The sequence below is a fragment of the Notolabrus celidotus genome, chromosome 13, assembly GCF_009762535.1.
Source record: "Notolabrus celidotus isolate fNotCel1 chromosome 13, fNotCel1.pri, whole genome shotgun sequence".
In the NCBI taxonomy this organism is placed as follows: domain Eukaryota; kingdom Metazoa; phylum Chordata; class Actinopteri; order Labriformes; family Labridae; genus Notolabrus; species Notolabrus celidotus.
Window position 1 is genome coordinate 30,370,070 of NC_048284.1, and position 18,087 is coordinate 30,388,156.

The 18,087-nt window shown below is 42.7% G+C and overlaps 2 protein-coding genes across 3 annotated transcripts in view; one reads left to right on the forward strand and one right to left on the reverse strand.

Moving 5' to 3' along the window:
- The first annotated feature begins 245 nt into the window (after positions 1-245).
- lyrm2 (LYR motif containing 2) lies at positions 246-5,129 on the forward strand. The gene is made up of 3 exons (XM_034699637.1): positions 246-384; positions 945-1,085; positions 4,769-5,129. The coding sequence occupies exons 1-3, from the start codon at positions 340-342 to the stop codon at positions 4,847-4,849; spliced, it is 267 nt and encodes an 88-aa protein (XP_034555528.1). The 5' UTR covers positions 246-339; the 3' UTR covers positions 4,850-5,129.
- A 6-nt stretch (positions 5,130-5,135) lies between these two features.
- ankrd6b (ankyrin repeat domain 6b) overlaps positions 5,136-18,087 on the reverse strand; it is a 70,657-nt gene continuing 57,705 nt past the window's right edge. The window contains exons 13-16 of one of the 2 annotated variants that reach the window (XM_034699635.1): positions 17,624-17,776; positions 16,429-16,542; positions 14,730-15,009; positions 5,136-10,420 (exon numbers count right to left, since the gene is read on the reverse strand). In XM_034699635.1, the coding sequence (XP_034555526.1) occupies positions 9,822-10,420; positions 14,730-15,009; positions 16,429-16,542; positions 17,624-17,776 (1,146 nt within the window). In that variant the 3' untranslated portion in view covers positions 5,136-9,821. Of the gene's footprint in view, positions 10,421-14,729; positions 15,013-16,428; positions 16,543-17,623; positions 17,777-18,087 lie in introns of both variants that reach the window. The other variant, XM_034699634.1, reaches the window with a different exon arrangement.

The window sequence follows — 18,087 nt, forward strand, 5'->3', positions numbered from 1 at the left end:
TATTTACTTTGTGTGTTTTACATCTTCCAGCTAAAATATGGACATTTTTTCCCACAGAAAAAGTTTGGAAAAGTTTCTGTAAAATCACATGCACACATTTATTCATGTTATTTTCCCATATTATGTCCTGAAAAATGTTCTCCGCCATACAAGGGGGTACTTGGCTGAAATAGTTTTTGATAGGGGGGTACACAAGCCAAAAAAGTTTGAGAACGCCTGTTTTAGAGCAGTCATCCGCTCCACCAGGGGGCGACAACACGGACTGAACCGGAAACCACGTCATCATAACATCCGGAGAGGCACGTTAGCCACCAAAGTTGCTACAAGACTCTGTCAAAGATGACAATTTCAAGGTTACCACACGCAGCACTCACCTTAAAACAGGTAGATACTCAGATTAATGGAAGGAGGATTTATTATTATTATTAAGAGTTAGCAAGATTTAGCGTTAAAACCCGTCATATTATAGCTATGTCTGAGGTGTGTCAGTAATTAGTAATCAATGCAAGACAGATTCTGTTTACCTTGTTTACTTTAGTCCGTCTGTGACTCACGTTGTTTATATGGTTGATTTTAGGTTCAGCTTCTCTGAGAAACTATGACCTTATTCTACACCTGATGGAACAGGTCTCCTGTAAAGTCTGTGATGCAACCACAGACTGTGACTCTGTGTATATTACATACAACAACAACAACAACAACAACAACAATAATAATGTTGTGAAGAGATGGAGCTTTTTCCCAAAACATTGAGAGAATCCCAGTTATTGTCAGCAGGAGTAGTCAGCTGTATCTGTGAGGCACAGTATCATCTGCAGCTGGTGAAGATGGTTTGAAATGAGGTGGAGACAGATGCCTCTATGAATCTGTATATGTGTCATGGAGACAGATGCCTCTATGAATCTGTATATGTGTCATGGAGACTAACCTGTAGTTGGTGTCAGTTTTTACAGAGGCAGAAGATTTTGGGGATTTACAGAACCATGCTGAGGACAATCCGGCAGGTTCCTGACGAGGCGGACAGGAAGTACCTCAGAGACTGGGCCAGAGACGAGTTCAAGAGGAATAAGGGCGCCTCAAACCAGGTAAAGACAGATCATTAACATGCTTAGCTTACTATCATACTATTGGTATTCTAAAGACTCACAAACAGCTGTTGCATCCCCTCTTCACAGACCTTCCAGATTAAGGAAGTGATCTGTTCACAGCCGACCCCCCCACGGTTAGTTCTGGTGTTTTGTATAGGATACATTTAGAACTGATCCCTCAGGCCACATATGGAGACGGTCCAGGATGCATTTCTTCACATTGGTCTGGTGGTGTGTACGATCATGTGTCCTATTAAGGGCTGTATCCGTGACAACCTGCCTCTCATATACTTTATTTCACATTTCCACGCTGTATCTTGTGAAAATCCTACTTTGGTTATACTTCTCATGTCACTCTAAAAGGTAAATGCACTTCATTAATCCCCATGGGGGAAATTCAGTTTCTCATCCATGTTCTTTTTTTTTTTTTTTGATCATGCTACATACACACACAGTTTATACAATCATGCACAAACATGCTATGGACATGCACTTAGGAGAGATGTCAGAGTGTGGAGGCTGCCATCAACCAGCGTCACCAGAGCAGTTGGGGGTTCGGTGCCTTTCTCAAGGGCACCTCGGCAGGGCCCAAGCAAATGTACCAGCACCTCTCCAGTCACCAGTCCCCTTGCCAAAGTTTGTCCACTCTGGGACTTGAGCCTACAACCCTCTAGTTCCCAAGCAAAGTCCCAAGGGCTGATCCACTGCCGCCCACATGTGAAGACATAGTTTATGCATTACATAATGTCTGCTCGTTTTTTCAGTAAGTTTGGATGTATGATGAGAAAAGAGGGAGAGACAGCACGAGTCAGAGGTGTGGTTGAAGAAAACGGTGAAGACAAACATGATTGGAGAGATAATGAGGATCATCCTCCAAATACAGGATGCCATCTGTCCTGTATTTCCTCATCCTGCCCGCTTCAATACCAGATCTACGTCTCCACACGCTTTGATTGACACAATGAGGAGATGAGACCAGAGTTAATTAATCATGCAGATTGTATTATTTATGAGCTCACCTGCTCCTCTGTCCCTCCTCTTCTTCACGAGTGCAGCGCTCTTCCTCTCCCTGCATCACAGATATCAGTAATGTGATGTTTGTTAAGGTCTAATGAAGAAGAATGGTGCTCTGTGTTTATTTGCATACAGAGCGGGGTAGGTGAGATTCAATCATGAGGGGTTATTGGAGATGCATTCTAGTGTAATGACGCAAAAAGTGAGGATATGATGTATGATAACTTTGTAGTCAATCGCCTCCGCCCCTCCCTCACCCCCCACACTGCCGCCATCCTTGTCCACAGCCTTGTCGCTTCCCGTCTGGACTACTGTAACTCTCTCCTCTTCGGCCTCCCTCACAAATCCCTCCATAAACTCCAACTGGTCCAGAATTCAGCTGCCCCTATCATTGCCCGAACCCCCTCCATCCACCACATCCCTCCTGTCCTCCAACAGCTCCACTGGCTCCCTGTTCAGTTCCGTATTCAATTCAAAGTCCTTCTGTTAACATTCAAGACCATCCACAACCTCGCCCCCCATATCTGTCCGACCTCCTCCATGTTCCCACTCCCTCCCGCTCCCTCAGATCCTCTTCCTCCATACACCTGTCTGTCCCCTCCGCCCGTCTCACCACTATGGGGAGCCGAGCATTCAGCCGCTCTGCTCCCCGTCTCTGGAACTCATCACCACCTCAACTCAGAGACACAGATTCTTTCCCCCATTTCAAATCACAACTCAAAACATATCTGTTCAAAACCGCTTACTCCGTCTGACTCCAATTGCACTGTCATCTTGTTATTGTTTCTATTTTTTCTTACCCCTTGTTAGTTTATATTGTTTTCATTTTTGACTCTGATTTTGTTTCCTTTAATGTGAATTCGTGTATATATATATTTATATCTGTGCGGTGTCCTTGAGTGCCGAGAAAGGCGCCTTTAAATAAAATGTATTATTATTATTAGTCTTAAAGGGAGTTACAAAATCAACTCTAGAGGCAGCGTGGTGAAAGATGTCGATGCTCTGTTGGTAGATGGAAGAGAAACTTTCAATGTAAGAGGAATAATCTAAAACAAAATACAGTCATACCAAAAAAAAACACTGGAGCAGGGACAGAAGAGCAGCCTGCACACTCTGTGAGGTGACATCACTGTGTCTGATGGCTGCTCCATCACAGACAGTTCTGTCTTTGTAGGGATAATTTCCTGCCACCACACACAAGTTTGACTCAAAGTCCACTCTCCAGTGTTTCTGGGGCTTTCAGTCTCAACTCACAATCAGAACCAAACACTCATACTGTCCTGAACGCTCCAGCAAAACCTTGACATGCATATGTAACAAATCAAGTTTGCATTGAGAAATTATAACATTGATACCATAACATTATATGTAGATTTTGTTATTTTACTGCTTTAGAGTGGAGACAATTTCAGGTAAGGTATAGCAGAGTGAAAGCTGGGGTTGGTAGTCACAGAAAACTAGCATGAATTTGAATGTAGCATTTCCTCAGGACTCTGTCTAACCCCTCCCCTCGGAGCTCCTCCAAAATGACGCCCCCGCTCACATGCACGAGTGCCGCTGATTCGCGACCATATGATGGTGACTGATTCAAAACCGGTCCTCAGCACATCGTTTGTGTTTTGCACTACGTCAACTCATGTCTCACTCAGCGGTAAGAAAACACCAAAACATTATCATAGTGAAAGTTAAAGACACAAACAAACATGAAATGTACGCTCTGCAGGAGGCGGGCAGAACGGCAGGACAGGATTTGATTGGTTTCATCATTTGGCTCCTGATGGCAGGGGTTGGTTGGTGTTTTCCCAGGTTTACTCCGGCTGTAGATAGCAGCTTTTTTTCACTCTTTTTTAAGAACACATTATGTATTGATTACCATCGGGACATAAAGATCATTTTAACCAGTATGACAAAAAGTGTATCTAAATCTGACTACCAACCCCAGCTTTAAGTGGAAAGAAGAAAAATCAGTCCCTCTGGTTTGTTGTTAGATACAGTAGGTGACATGGGAAGAAGTATTTTATCCTTCAATAAGCTTTCTTTTCTTTTCCCTCCCTCTGTGGGGCCTCAAGTTTGGCTTCCAGTTATGTGATTTCTCAGGCTGCAAAGAAACTGCAGGTACTTTAAGACTTAAAGACTCAGACTGAAGTCAGCCCAGAGTTTGTTTGAATAATCGGTATATTTAGAGGTATCATACAAAGCAATGATTGAGTGCAATGGTAGTCTTGAGATCTTAGAAAAGCAAAACTGTCCTAAATATAACCTGACATTTTATTAGTCTAAAAGTGAATCCAACAAGGCTTTTGTATGGAAAGATCCCCTAAGAGGATTCAGTTTAATAAAGCAACCAGTTCCCTGATTATACTCTATTATACCTCACTGATCACCCGGCTCTCTTACTCATCTTCCGGTTGTGAAAGATTCTTGATTCTGATTGGTCAAAACCCCTTGATAACCTCTTGGCAACAGTGATTAACTTTCACGGACATGAGCAATGCCAGAGGCAAACTGATCACACGTCATGTCAAATCAAACAGAGGGATGATTTATTTTAAATGAACATGTCTGATCACATCGTGAGTTCCAGCTCGTTGAGTCAGAGTGTAACTGTAGTTTGTTTTCCTCTGTCCTGATCACCGTGTGTGTTCTCCCTCTCATCCTTCATTCAGGATGCCATCCGTATGATGGTGACTCAAGCCAACAACCACCTGGAGGAGCTGCAGAAGAGTTTGGCGCTGGCCAGTAGTTAACTTCTGAGAGCAACTGTGGACTTAAAACTGATCCGGATCAGCTCTCAGTGGAGACCATCATATGTTTGATGGAGACTCTGGAAGTTAAAAGAGGGGAAATCCTCTTCACCTGGATGCCTCCTTAAGGATGGATGAGAGGAGACATTCTGTAAAACCTGCTCCTCACTTAAGATGTCGTCAATGATGGAAACTGAAGCTGTGAGGCTGACTGAGCCTTACCTCTGAGCTCTGTGTGTATTATATGTGTTGTAAATATTAAATGGGAACTCATGAAACCACAGACGGATGTAGAAAGATCATTTTTAATACAAAACATGTTTTCAGAGTGCATTATTCAGATCCACAGTAATGTAAAACTAACAGACACACTGCAGAGCCACAGACACACAGCTTCAAACGTCAGCGTGTGCACGTTCAAGAGCAGCTTGCAGGTTTATCAAAACATTAACACATGACTAAAACCAGCTGACGCCTTGTTAGGTAGTACAAGTTACACAAACATCATTTAACAGAGCTACATTTCAGAATCCTGCCGTCTCTGTGAACACAAACCTGCACACAGGTGAGTCTGAAAGCGCAGGTCTGCATCACCTCTGCTCTGCAGTCTGATGACTTTAAATCCACATGTCTGAACTGATGCTCACTACAGCAAACATACAGTAATACTGCAACACAACTCTGAACTTTCTTCATGCAACAAGTTCACACAAGACGTTTGATCGATCATGAACACTTCAGACACAAACCTGCAGTGTGGGTTAGTTTATTTTGATGAGGGCGCCACTTATGATATATTACATTAATTCACTTTTATTAACAAAAAGGAACAAATGAGACAAACAGCCCGTCCGCCCATCTTCAGGGAAACTGCTCAGACTTCTAGCCTTTGGACAAACAATCATTAACACAAGCTGCTGATGTCCTTTCTTTCAAACCACTCATTTGAAATCTAAGAGCGTTAACTCTTGTTGAGACTGCTCCAGAAAAACACATGACAACAAGCGTCATCTTAAAAAAAGACACATTTTTCTGTCTGTCAGCAGACGGTTGGTTTGGCGATGTTAAATGGCTGTAAACAAAAAACATGGGTGTTACCATCAGCTGTAAATCTCACCAAACCAGTGAGGACTTAAGAAACTTGATGTTGATGGATGTGTGAGAGCAGACTAACCCTCCTCCATTAAATCAGGGGTTCCCAAACATTTTACTCCATGACCCCTAAAATAAAGATGCCAAAGACTTGCAAACCCCACTGTTCCTCAAAGTGATTAAATGTTACTTCATACTTCATCTAGCTGGTCTTTGTGGATGTGTTTCCTGAGCTGCTGAGAATGAACCTGCTGCTACTGATGCTTTTAGTAAATTTACTGTAACTAACCTTTCCTCTGACCCTAACCTCAGGAGTCCTCTAGCAACAAAGAAAGGCTGAAATTTAATGTACAAAAAAATGTGTTTGAAGGTTTAAATCCAAATTGAATGACTATTTTTCATAATATTTTTACACTAATTAGTAAAATAAGTCATTTTAGATTACTTACTAAAACCTTCTGGAAGATATCTTGCAACACTTTGGGAACCCCTGCATTAGAAATGTCGGTTCATGTTCAGCTTGGTGAGATTTAGAGACATACTTTTCTGAATCTGTGGAGGCTGGAGAGTGCCAAAGGAATATTTCATTAACTTTTTTGTTGTTTTTTTTTTTCAATTTTCTTTCACAGTTTCCCTCCAGAGTTTTGTCTTTTTAAACTTAAAATAGTCTCAGGGATATATTTTCATTTATTCTAATTTATTCATTGTCATCAGAGACACATTTTAATGTCTCCTTTAGTCTTTAAGCCTCTGAAGGACTGGTTGGTGTGAAACAATACAAACTCAGAGCAGTGTACCTTTGTGTATTTGAAGTTGACGTACACTTTAACCTTTAAATTAAACAACCACGAAACATGTTCATGCCAAAGAAACAAAATGTGACACAGAAAAACAACCAGAGGTTTGTTTTTTAAATTCCATCATTAGTTCAGCAGATTCTGTTCTATGATAGTTTTCAATTCTTCAGCCTTTCAATGAATCAACCAGATTATGCAGATTTTAAAGAAGGAGAGGAATAAAAAGTGGCAGGCATGTTTTTTGTTTTAAATAATTCAATTACCGTAAAGTTTGGAGTTTAAGAGGCACTTCTTTTTTTCTTCCATCTAAAAAGTGAGCTGTCCCATTTACTGGTGCCACCATTATTCCAGTCTATTATACAGAGAGGGGGATTTATTATGATACCGTATTTTACCCAGCAGAACCAGGTGGCAGGAACCATAGCGATGCGTACTGGGCTGGTGGCGTCACTTTTTAACCACTTTTCCCCATGAGGTCGTAATCATGCACTTAGAGAAAACAGTGTGATACTGTTCACTGAATAGACCTGTGGAGTGTTTGTGTGATTGAAAAGACTGAAGTTTAAGACAAAAAGTGACCAGCAGAGGGCGGTGGAGCAACACCAGGTGAAGTTTACAAACTGGTATGACTTACAATCTGGATTTTACGGTGATTGTTCATCACTTTTGATCCAGAATCCAACTATGACAAAACAAGAGTCTTAAATAATTGTACAGCACACTCTGACCTCCACAAACAGCACATTACTAAAAAACAACAACAAAACAAACAAACCTTCAGAGGGTTGCATACAGCTTCATTCAGTCTGTTATAAATAGGCAGTGTTGTTCCTCTTGAGTCACAGGTCTGATCTCGGCATGCAGATACAAACACAAAGCTTATCACACTGTCAGTCCTCCATTCAGACCACCTCACTCTTCTTCTGAGCTTTTCTGCCCGATGATAATTCAAGACGCCAAAGAGTCTTCAACGTTCACGTGATGCAGTGAGTCTAACATTTCATGGCACATTAGATCAATCTAGCTTTATGTCTACTGATATTTACAACGCAGTGCACAGGAGCTGCCCTCAATCCTATGACACTGCACACATTACTGTGACGAGGATCAGGGCCACGTTAGAGGAGAAAAAGGGTTTTGAGGATAAAGTCGTTAATTTATGAGTAAAAATTCATAGTTTTAGTGTCTGGTTAACCTGTGTGTTATTTTAAAGGGACTCTAAATGAGGAAGGTGGAGCATCTTGTGAAATCATGCCTCAGTAGAGGTTTCATAAATAACTGAATAATGTCTCTTATTAATTCAAGAGTTTAATCTCGTAAAAGTACGACCTTTTATCTCATAAATGTTCAACTTTTTTCTCTTACGACTTATTCTCATGAAATTATGACTTTGTCCTCGTATTATCACAACTTTATTTACATACTCTCTTTTTTTCCCCACCTTAATGTGGCACTAATCCTCCGTCATACATCACAACAGTCCAGTGTTTACATTAAAATGACAGGATGGAGTTTTGAAGGTGGATTATTTTGAGCTGTTGACTGTATGTAAGAGGTGGTTGTAGCATTCATCTCTGAAAGTGAAGCCAACCAACTGTGATGTCTTAAACCTGCATTCTCTTTAATAACCAGCAGGGGGCGCCTCTACCTTTTGTAAATACTGGTAGAAGTCAGCTTATTAATAAGTTCTACTTCTCAGTTGATTAATCCCCTCAGTGAACTTTTTCCTGATGACTTCATCGTCTCAAGTCTTCTTGGTTATGTCATCCCCCATTAAGAGCCAAAGAGACCAGGAAGCAGGGGAGGATTCAGGGCGGGGCTAGCTTACACCTAGTTTGACACAACGCTACAACAGCGACTTGAAAAATCTTGTTCAACAATCCTTGGTACTATTTGCCACCCTGACCCTGAAGCTTTATTCTAGTCAATTTTATTTAAAGCTCCTGTGAGGAATTAAGTTTGTGTTGATTTTGGCGCCCCCTGTGGTCAGAGTAATACCCTTCTTTTTTGTCTGATCCTCACCTGTGTGTGTGTAAACTTTTGTTTTAGCAGTCAAACGTTTCACTCTTCATATTTGTAAGGAAGATAAAAACAGCAGGGCTTTCCTTCACTGTGCTACATATCGCCTCATCTGACACCTACCCCCTCACAGGAGGTGCAGAAATTAAAAATGATAATGTAGAGATTCTGACTCTGTTTGCTGATGGTCTTGTTTGCCTTAGTACGTCACACTAATTCAGTCTCATTTACAACAAGTTAAAAAATCCACACAGGAGCTTTAAAGTCCCTGTGAGGGGTTTTCTATCAGGGTGGAATATGGCGCCCCCTGTGGACAAAGTGATACCTGTGAGTCCTTCACTGGGGGAGTATTTTCTTTCAACACTTCCTCTCTGTAATCAGTCAAACTGTGAATATCTGCTGTAGGAAATTACAAAAGGCTGTTTCTTCAGCGTGCTGTCAATCAACCGGTCTGACTCCTCCCCTTTGCAGCAGTTACAGGCATTAAAATTACAGTACAGAAAAGGTCAGTTTGGCTGCAGATGGTCTCATTTGCTTTTGTAGGTTATAGCAAGGCATCTCTGTTAATATCAGTCTGTCTAATAAGCGACTAAAAACTCCTCACAGGAGCTTTAAACCTGGGCTTTGGTTGCTGAAATAATCATCCAGATTAATGAGTAACTCGAGTTTTCGCTGCACCTTGCAAAGAGTTAACTGATAACTTAGCCTTTGCTGACCCTTGGATCCTCCCCATACCTACCCTCTCTCACAATGTGGTCACTTCATGCTGCAAAAAACAGGACGGCATGAAGAGGCCACTTGTTCCCCTGACTTGAACTTTTGGAGGTTCAAATGCTGATATATTGCTGTGATGATGTATTCCAGCTTTGGAAATTGATCTCAAATGTATGATTTTCATGCTTGAACATAAAGGTGTGACATTAAAACAGCATCCAGGATCACAAACTCAACATCAGCAGAAAGTAGGCAACCTAGGAAAATGCTTATTGGCTGTATTATCTGTTGGCGTCACAATTTAGTCTAATGTTTAAGTTTAGACACTTGTAGAGACGTCTGAGGTGCGTGTGTCAGCAGTCGTCATGTCTGTTAGTCCTCAGCATGCGCAGCTCGTCCTCCAGGTACGTGATCCTCTCGATCAGAGCGGCTCTGTCGGCCTCCGCTCTCTGATTGGCTTGCCAGCGAGCCTCCTGCACCTTCCTCTCGTACCAGCGCTCCATCTGCGTCGACACTGCCTCGAAGAAGTACTGCGTCACCTCCAGAGCGTGCATGTTCTCCCTCTCCTGAGCAAAAGAGGGCTCAGTGGGCTTCTGGTCTCCAAAGACCTCCAGAGTCCTGACCCCTGCAGCCCCTCTGGACTTAGTCCTGCTCTGGGAGTGTTTCCTGTGATGCTTCCCTTTGTCCCGCCCCCGCTCTCGGTCTTTGAGTCCGGCTTCAGTCCTGCTGCTGCAGCGCCGCTCGGTGGCCGGAGACAGACTGCTGGCTCTTTGAATCCTGGCCCTCCTCGCTTGGTACTCCCCCATGTCCACGTCCTGCAGGTCCTGGTTCTTCTTCTGGGCCTCAGCACAGATCACTGACCGCTCTTTGGGTCGAACCACCTGGACCGATGACAGAGGGGTGTTGGCTGCTGCAGGAGAGGCGACGTCCGCACCATGAGCCTTATGAACATCTGTGAGATTTACAAAAGAGGTTCAATGAGCACATCCAACCTTTCAGTCAGGGTAAATCTGATATTAAAGGACCTGTGTCACATATTTGATCATGTTTTACCTTTAAAGTAAGAGGCAGTTTTTCTGAACATCTAAATTGATCTTAAAGATTTATGTGTCACTTTCAAATCACTTAAGTCAAACAATGAAATCGACCATTTCGGGCTTCAGTATATTTGTAACTCTAGAGTGTTGCAAGGTGAAATCTCTGTCAGTGCAGTTATTGGTCCATAATCTTGCCTTTTCCTCTGTAGGGATCCATTCTGTAAAGCTGTTAGTCACGTAAAACAACAATCAGAGCCTGTTGGTGACAAAACAGGAACTTTGAGCGGACGTATTTTGATCTGATTCCAAGGATTAGACTGCAGCCATTAGAGCCCACTTCCCATCTGCAAGTTGAGGAAACTATCCTGTCTTCTTCAATTATTTGCCTTTTTTTTTTTTTAAAGTGCTAGATCGAAAAACAGCTGAATCCCCCTTGAAGCCGTCTTGCTAGTTGCATTTTGCAAGCCACATCTGCCTCAACCAAGCAGCAACCTCCGGTCTCAAAATATGAAGCCCATGAAGAAGTGTTATAAACTGCAATTCATCAAGCATCCACTTGAGGCTCACTGCTGAAACACCGGAGACCACATACACACCCATTCAAAGAGGATGATCTTTACAGTCTGGTTCAAAAAGCGGCTTGGTTCTACATAGCTAATTTCTCTATCGGCACACACTCTACGGGGGGTGAATTTATTTCTAACGCAACGGTTCTGAAGATATTAAGATTATGAGTTTTGCCCATTTAAGAACATGACTGACTTGACTGACAGGCAGGATCACTGTAGCTGTTGGCTCAAACCCCGCCTCTTTACCTCACATTAAGTTAGGTTGACGCCGACGATTGGCTTCAAATCAGAGCTTCAGAAACCGATGGGTGACGTCACGGATACTATGTCCATTATTCATAGTCTATGGTCTCAACACCTGCTTTAAAATGTGCAAGCACTTGAGAAAGGTCTGATTCCAGGTGCACTTAGAGGAAATGTGTGTTTGTATTTCTTTACACTGAGCCAAAGATGCAGCAGCTCATTTCATTTCATTTTTATTTTTAAGTATTTTATTCATAATCATGCCTTTTATCATTTTACCATTGCTGTTGTTTTCTGTCTCTCAGTTTTTCTGTGAAGCACTTTGGGCTGCATGTTTTTATGTATGAAAGATGCTATATAAATAAAGTTGAGTTGAGTTGAGTTGAGTTAAAAGGAACATTTGCACATGAGCCGTGAGTCCTGACATCAGAATGTCTGAATCAGGGCACGGATTAGGCCCAATGGTTCAATTGCCTGCCCATATTGCGGGCGGCCTGGGTTCGATTCAAGCCAGCGGCCCTTTCCAGCATCTCGTTCTCCCACTCTACCTCCCAGTTTCCTGCTTCACCCACTGTCCTGTCCTCTCTGAATGAAGGTAAACAAGTCCAAAATATATCATTTAAAAAATAAATGTCTGAATCACAGAAACAACAAAGCTCTTCTAACTCTTTGCAGCATCCAAAACGTTGTCATTTTGCACATGAAGCTGGAAGGTTGTTGTTATTTTACGTAGCAGCAGGGATTTTAGAAATGTCAACATGCAGGCAGCAGATGTCAGGTAAGCGATCTGTAATAGTCAGCTCATAGCAGGCTTCTTCCCACAGTCTGCATCCTGTGAGTCAGACCTTCATGCTCTTGAACTCTGCATCATTAAAACATATTGTCAGTGATTGTGAGTTTTTCTCAGGGAGCACTGAAGTTCTTCTTTCTCAAACTGTCCCAGCAGAGAAACTCCAGCTCATAAAATGTTCATGAAGAACACATCATCCTCAGAGTTTCACTGAAAGCATCTTTTTCCTCCTCAACATAAACCCTGGAGACAGAGCAGAGCAGCTTACACTTCTTTAGTCCTTTATTCATGACTTTATCCGACTTTAACCATTAAATACATATCTATCCCCGGCCTGTAGACGTTTCTCCCCATACAGCACCTCAGAAGTGAACTTTTCTGTATTTCCAGTGTATCCAGAGGTTACCCATAATGACCTTCCAGTTAAGACTTCCTTTGCTGCAAAGTTTACAGTCCACTCAACTTAAGAAGTGATCATGTGTAACCGTATGCCTGGAAATCAAACATCTTTATTCCTTCGTTCACTTCATCTCCCACCTCCTGCATCACTGTGACTCTGCTGCAGAGTTGAAGACCCTGCAGAGGGTGGTGGAAGGATTCTAAGAAGCAGCCAACCCACTACCCCAGACGTTTACACCAGCAGATGCTAGGACTCAACCCACCCTGCACACACTGTTTGCCCCTCGTCCCTCAGGCAGGAGGCCTCCAGACTGAGGAGCAGAAGCTGTGAAACTGTTGAACTGTGGTGGTGCTCTGCAGTCTCTGCTGCTTCTAACTATACAGACACAGGCACGTGCACTGCAAGCCCCCTGGCTAATTAGACTTTCCAACTGAAGGGATGCAACAATTACAGATTTTGGTGGTATAGTTATAGGCTGAGCGATAATAAAGGCATTCTATTCTATTCTATTCTATTCTATTCTAATAGTGCAACATTTTTTGGGGTTCCTCCCCCAGGCTGTTGCACATAAACAAGACGCACTCTGAGGCAAGGTAATCTTTTTCTTGTTGGGCAGTTTTGGCAGCACATTATCCGCTGCACTGGACTGATTTTGATGCAACACTGCCACCACCACATGGATGTATTGTTGCAGTGAAAAATGAAACCAGTGTTCTTCATGAAAACACATCTGACTCTGACGGGGCGGGGACAGTACAGACATTATGCAGAGGCGGCTGCCTCACATATTTAAATGACGGACAAGCCGTGCACAGGTGTCACTTTGTGTTGGTTTGCAAGTTGCACCAAACATGATGTTCCTGCCTCTTTTTGACAAAGTCACACACACCCGCTGTAGTGGAGCCTTTACGATTAATTAACTGTGACATTTTAAAACCTGCACACTCAACCTTACACCTGGACTATTTATTTTTCATACACTGTACATATGGCGGTCTATTACTGCTGTCACATTTGCTGCTCTTTCTTGTTTTTATCTTTCTTTATTTTTCTTTTAAATTGTTCTACCTCATGTGACTGTCATGGGTTACTTTTGTTTTGTATTTTCTCTATAATGTTCTGACTTTGATTTCTGGTTTCACTTCATAGTAATTCTTATGTCTTCCAAGTGTTATGTTTTAGTGATTCATGTACTGTTTTATTTGTTACCTTTTTTGTGTTCTTGTGTGTTTAGTATTTTGTCTTGTTACTCCTTGTGTGATTTCCTGTGGTCTTGAGCTGGTTTTCAGTGTTTTATTTTATAGAATAGTCTGGTATGTTAAGTTTAGTTTCACCAGTGTTTTCCCACCTTTGTGTTTGTCTTCCCTGTGTCTATGTCTTTCCTGTGTTCTGTGTTCCTGTGTTCTTAGTCCTTTTCCCGTTTTTTCGGTGGATTTATGAAAGTAAGTTGTAGTTTGTCTATCTCAGTTTTGGTTATCAAATCATTTTTATTTTAAAATCTGCACTTGGGCCTCCTTTTAGTTTACCCCAATTTTGACAGAATGATCCAACATGACAATAAACAATCCTTGGATCCTCGGTGAGTCTCAGTTTCACTGTAAATACTAAATTCCACAGAGGCTTCACTCTGGTTTATTCCGGCGGTAAACAGAAACCGACTTTCTTGTGATTTACAGGTCTTAAGTTCACTGAAATAACAACATCATGATGCAGAGCAGTAGCTGTGTCAGGTCTGTCCTCAAGAGGAGAAAAAAAATACTTTTAAAATGTTTGTTTGTTGAACGGAGGTGGGATCCATCATTTCTGATGCATTCCAGGAAGTCAGGAAATCTAAACGCTGATTGTCTTTAGAGACACAGCATCGAGCAGATTTGTGTCTCAGTGTAAATGTTTGATCTAGAACAGACTGTTGAATGCAAATATCTGCTCATTATTATTATCAGGTTACACTTTGACTACACAACATCTGAGAAGATATTTTAAGAAGAATCTGTAGAAGGAGATTATTATTATTATTGCCCTAATCTGACTGAAGGCTTCTGACATTGTGAGAGGCCTAACACATGGACCCCAGCTTTGAGACGCTGCTGCCCCAACAGTGACTGGAACATAAAGATCAGTCTGTTGGTCTCTGTTAATGGAAGGAACCGACATTTAACTCCATCCACAGGTCGATAAGGACTGTAGGATTCTGTAGAAACCAGCCTGTGTGCAGCCATTACCTGGAGAACTCTCCACATGAACCACAAAGTAGTGGTTGCTGGCTCCACTTTCTGCCACACTGGCCTCCCCCCAGCTGGAGTCGTGGGGACCGGGGCTGCCGTGGAGCTCCAGGCAATGGGTCCCTGAAGGCAGCACAGTGAGGCCTGCTCCGTCGGCTTGGTTCAGGCCCTCAGTCACGGAGGAGGAGCGCCGCAGCTTGCTGGGGTCTCCAGTGAAGCGGACCTCCATGTTCTGCAGTTTGGACAGACACCAGCCCTTCAGCTCGCTGACCAGGGACGCCTGCTTAAAGGGCAGAAACACACATACACACACACACACAAATAAGAGTCTCTATTACTTACGTCACATTGTTAAAGGCTGTAATCTAAATCTGTACAATGATCAGCTGGAGCAGCGTGGAAGCATGGCATAGATCGGCGTTACAGTCTCCACAAGTTACTGAAATATCAACAGAAAGCTCATCATTGGGCGGCAAATGTTTCATTAAAAAATAAACAGAAGACCGTCTCCTGTGGACACCTTTCCCAGAAAAGGCAGGGTGAGTTTACACACTGAAAGCTGAAAACTTTGGGAACTTTTCTCTGAGGTCACTTTTTGTCGAATCTAAAAATTCACGCTCCTTTATTTTTTTGTCTTTCTTTCTTTCTGCAACACTTTTCAAGACCATGAGAGGCTGAAGTGACCGCAACCTGTTAATAATGATAAAAAAAATAATATACAATATTCCTCTACTAAAACAGAATTTTATTAAAAGTTTAAAGTTGACTTTATCTCAACTTTATTTTATTTTACTTGAGTTTAACTGTTTTAAAATCTACATTTTACAATACTTTAGAGTTCTTTTCAGGGAATTTATTTCTTGATCTTGCCTTGTGGGATTTTATTTTGCAGTTTCTTTTATTTTGCTGCCAATGTAAAGCATTTTGTAACCCTGGTTTTTGAAAAGGGCTCCGTACATACAATTATTCTTATTAATTATTATACTATAAAAGGATAAGAATGATAAGCAATTAGAGGCATGTATGGCGTGTTTACAGTGAACAGGCAGTTCTAAAAAGAAGACTGTTTAGGCAGGATTGGAAACTTGGAAGAGAGTCAGAGTCACGGATGGTTTGTGGTAAGGAGTTCCAGAGACGGGGAGGCTGCACGGCTGAACGATCGAGATCCCATGGAGGTCAAGCAAGCATGAGATACGGTGAGGAGCATGAAGGTGGAGGATCTGAGGGTAGGTGTGAGGGTATGAAGGAGATCAGAGAGGTATGGAGGTGAAAGGTTACGAAGAGCCTTGAATGTAAGAAGGATCTTGAAGTTTATGGAGAAGTTTGTGGGGAAGACCAAAGAGGAGAGAGTTGCAAAAATCAACACAGGAGGTAACGAGGGAGTTGAGGAGAATAGAGGTGCTGTTAGGTGTGAGGGACGGGCAGATTGATGTGTGCTTCAAAGAAGAGTTTACTGTCGAGGATGATGCGCAGACTCTTGACTTTTGGGGGGAGGGAGAGGAGCTGTGGAGTTGTGGATGGTGACAGTGAAGCTGTTCCTTTTAGGTGGATTGGATTTGGAACCAACAAGGAGAATTTCTGTCTTATTTATTTCAAGTTTGAGTAAGTTCTGAGAGTGCCAAGATTTAACTTCAGGTTGACAGTCTGTGAGGGAAGGGAGGACTGCGCTGTCCCCAGGTGCTGGTTCTTTGGTTGTTACCTGTCTCTTCTCTGCTTCCTGTCTCTCCTGCACAGCTCGCTGCTCGATTCTCTGCTGACACTCGCTCCTCTCTGCAGACACTCGCTCCACCGTCATCTTATCCAGAGCTCGGATCTGAAGGAGGAAAACAAAACAAAGGGTTCTCAGCAACTCTCTGCAGCCATGCAACCCATGTTTTTATAACCCTGAATGTTGACTTGTGAAGTAGCCAAATCCTCCTTCCAGCACACAGCGCAGGAAAACATGTCTTTGTCTTGTTTAATTTCCAATGATCCTCTCCTGTGTTCCCCTTTGACCCCTCACACCCCCTGACTGTGTTGACAGTCATGCATGTTTGTGTTACCTCATGCAGCATCAACGTGAGTGTGATCATGTTCATGTGAAAGATGTGCAGACCATGTTCAGGATTATCACACTTATTCTCTGAGCTTGTCGTGTCCACCAGGTGCTGCTGCAAACCGTCACCAACGTCCAACACTGTCCCCTCTCTTTGTTTCTTTGTTTAGTTACATCATCCATCCCTTCAGTCTATCTTTGACAGGAGGGAAAATATGAAGCCTCACGTTCAGGGAGACGTTTCAGAGCCAGCAGATATAAAAGTCATCAACTCAAACTCTCCTTCCCCCCTGACATTCATATCTCTCCTAAACAAACAACACAAGCGCCCTCTGGTGTGCAAGTACAGTTTTAATAGATCTGGCTGTTTTTCTACACTATCTGTTACCTTATGTTTGTTCTTGTGTGTGCTGTCTGTGTGTCTGTGTGTCTGTGTGTCTTTGCATGTGTTACCTGGTGTTTGTTCTTGTGTGTGCTATCTGTGTGTCTGTGTGTCTGTGCATGTGTTACCTGGTGTTTGTTCTTGTGTGTGCTGTCTGTGTGTCTGTGTGTCTGTGCATGTGTTACCTGGTGTTTGTTCTTGTGTGTGCTGTCTGTGTGTCTGTGTGTCTGTGCATGTGTTACCTGGTGTTTGTTCTTGTGTGTGCTGTCTGTGTGTCTGTGTGTCTGTGTGTCTGTGTGTCTGTGTGTCTGTGTGTCTGTGTGTCTGTGTGTCTGTGTGTCTGTGTGTCTGTGCATGTGTTACCTGGTGTTTGTTCTTGTGTGTGCTGTCTGTGTGTCTGTGTGTCTGTGCATGTGTTACCTGGTGTTTGTTCTTGTGTGTGCTGTCTGTGTGTCTGTGTGTCTGTGCATGTGTTACCTGGTGTTTGTTCTTGCGGTCCAGCTGGCCCATCTTGCTGTTCATCAGGTCCTGGACCGTGTGGATCTCGGTCTTCATCTCCTCCTTGGTGGCCTCCAGCTGGTTCTCCAGTTTATTGATGAGAGGTTCACAGCGGCAGCCGTTCAGAGGAGCCTGCAACAAAACACACACATCAACAACCAAACAAAACACAAGATCACAGAACTAAACACAAGATAACAGAACTAAACTCACAAACCCAAAACTAAACACACAGCAGATATGAAACAAACGTCTGGTTTGATCTTTCTATGTTGTTATTTGTTTTGCAGAGAGTTCAGACAGCACTTGTGTGTGTGTAAAGTGAAGTTCTGAAAGGAGAAACTCTGAGGGGAGGCTGATGTATTTCTGGATCACAACAGGTGAGTGGTCAGGATGAGAAAGGAGCATTTGTGTTTTGAGTTTAGCCTGCTTACATACACTGT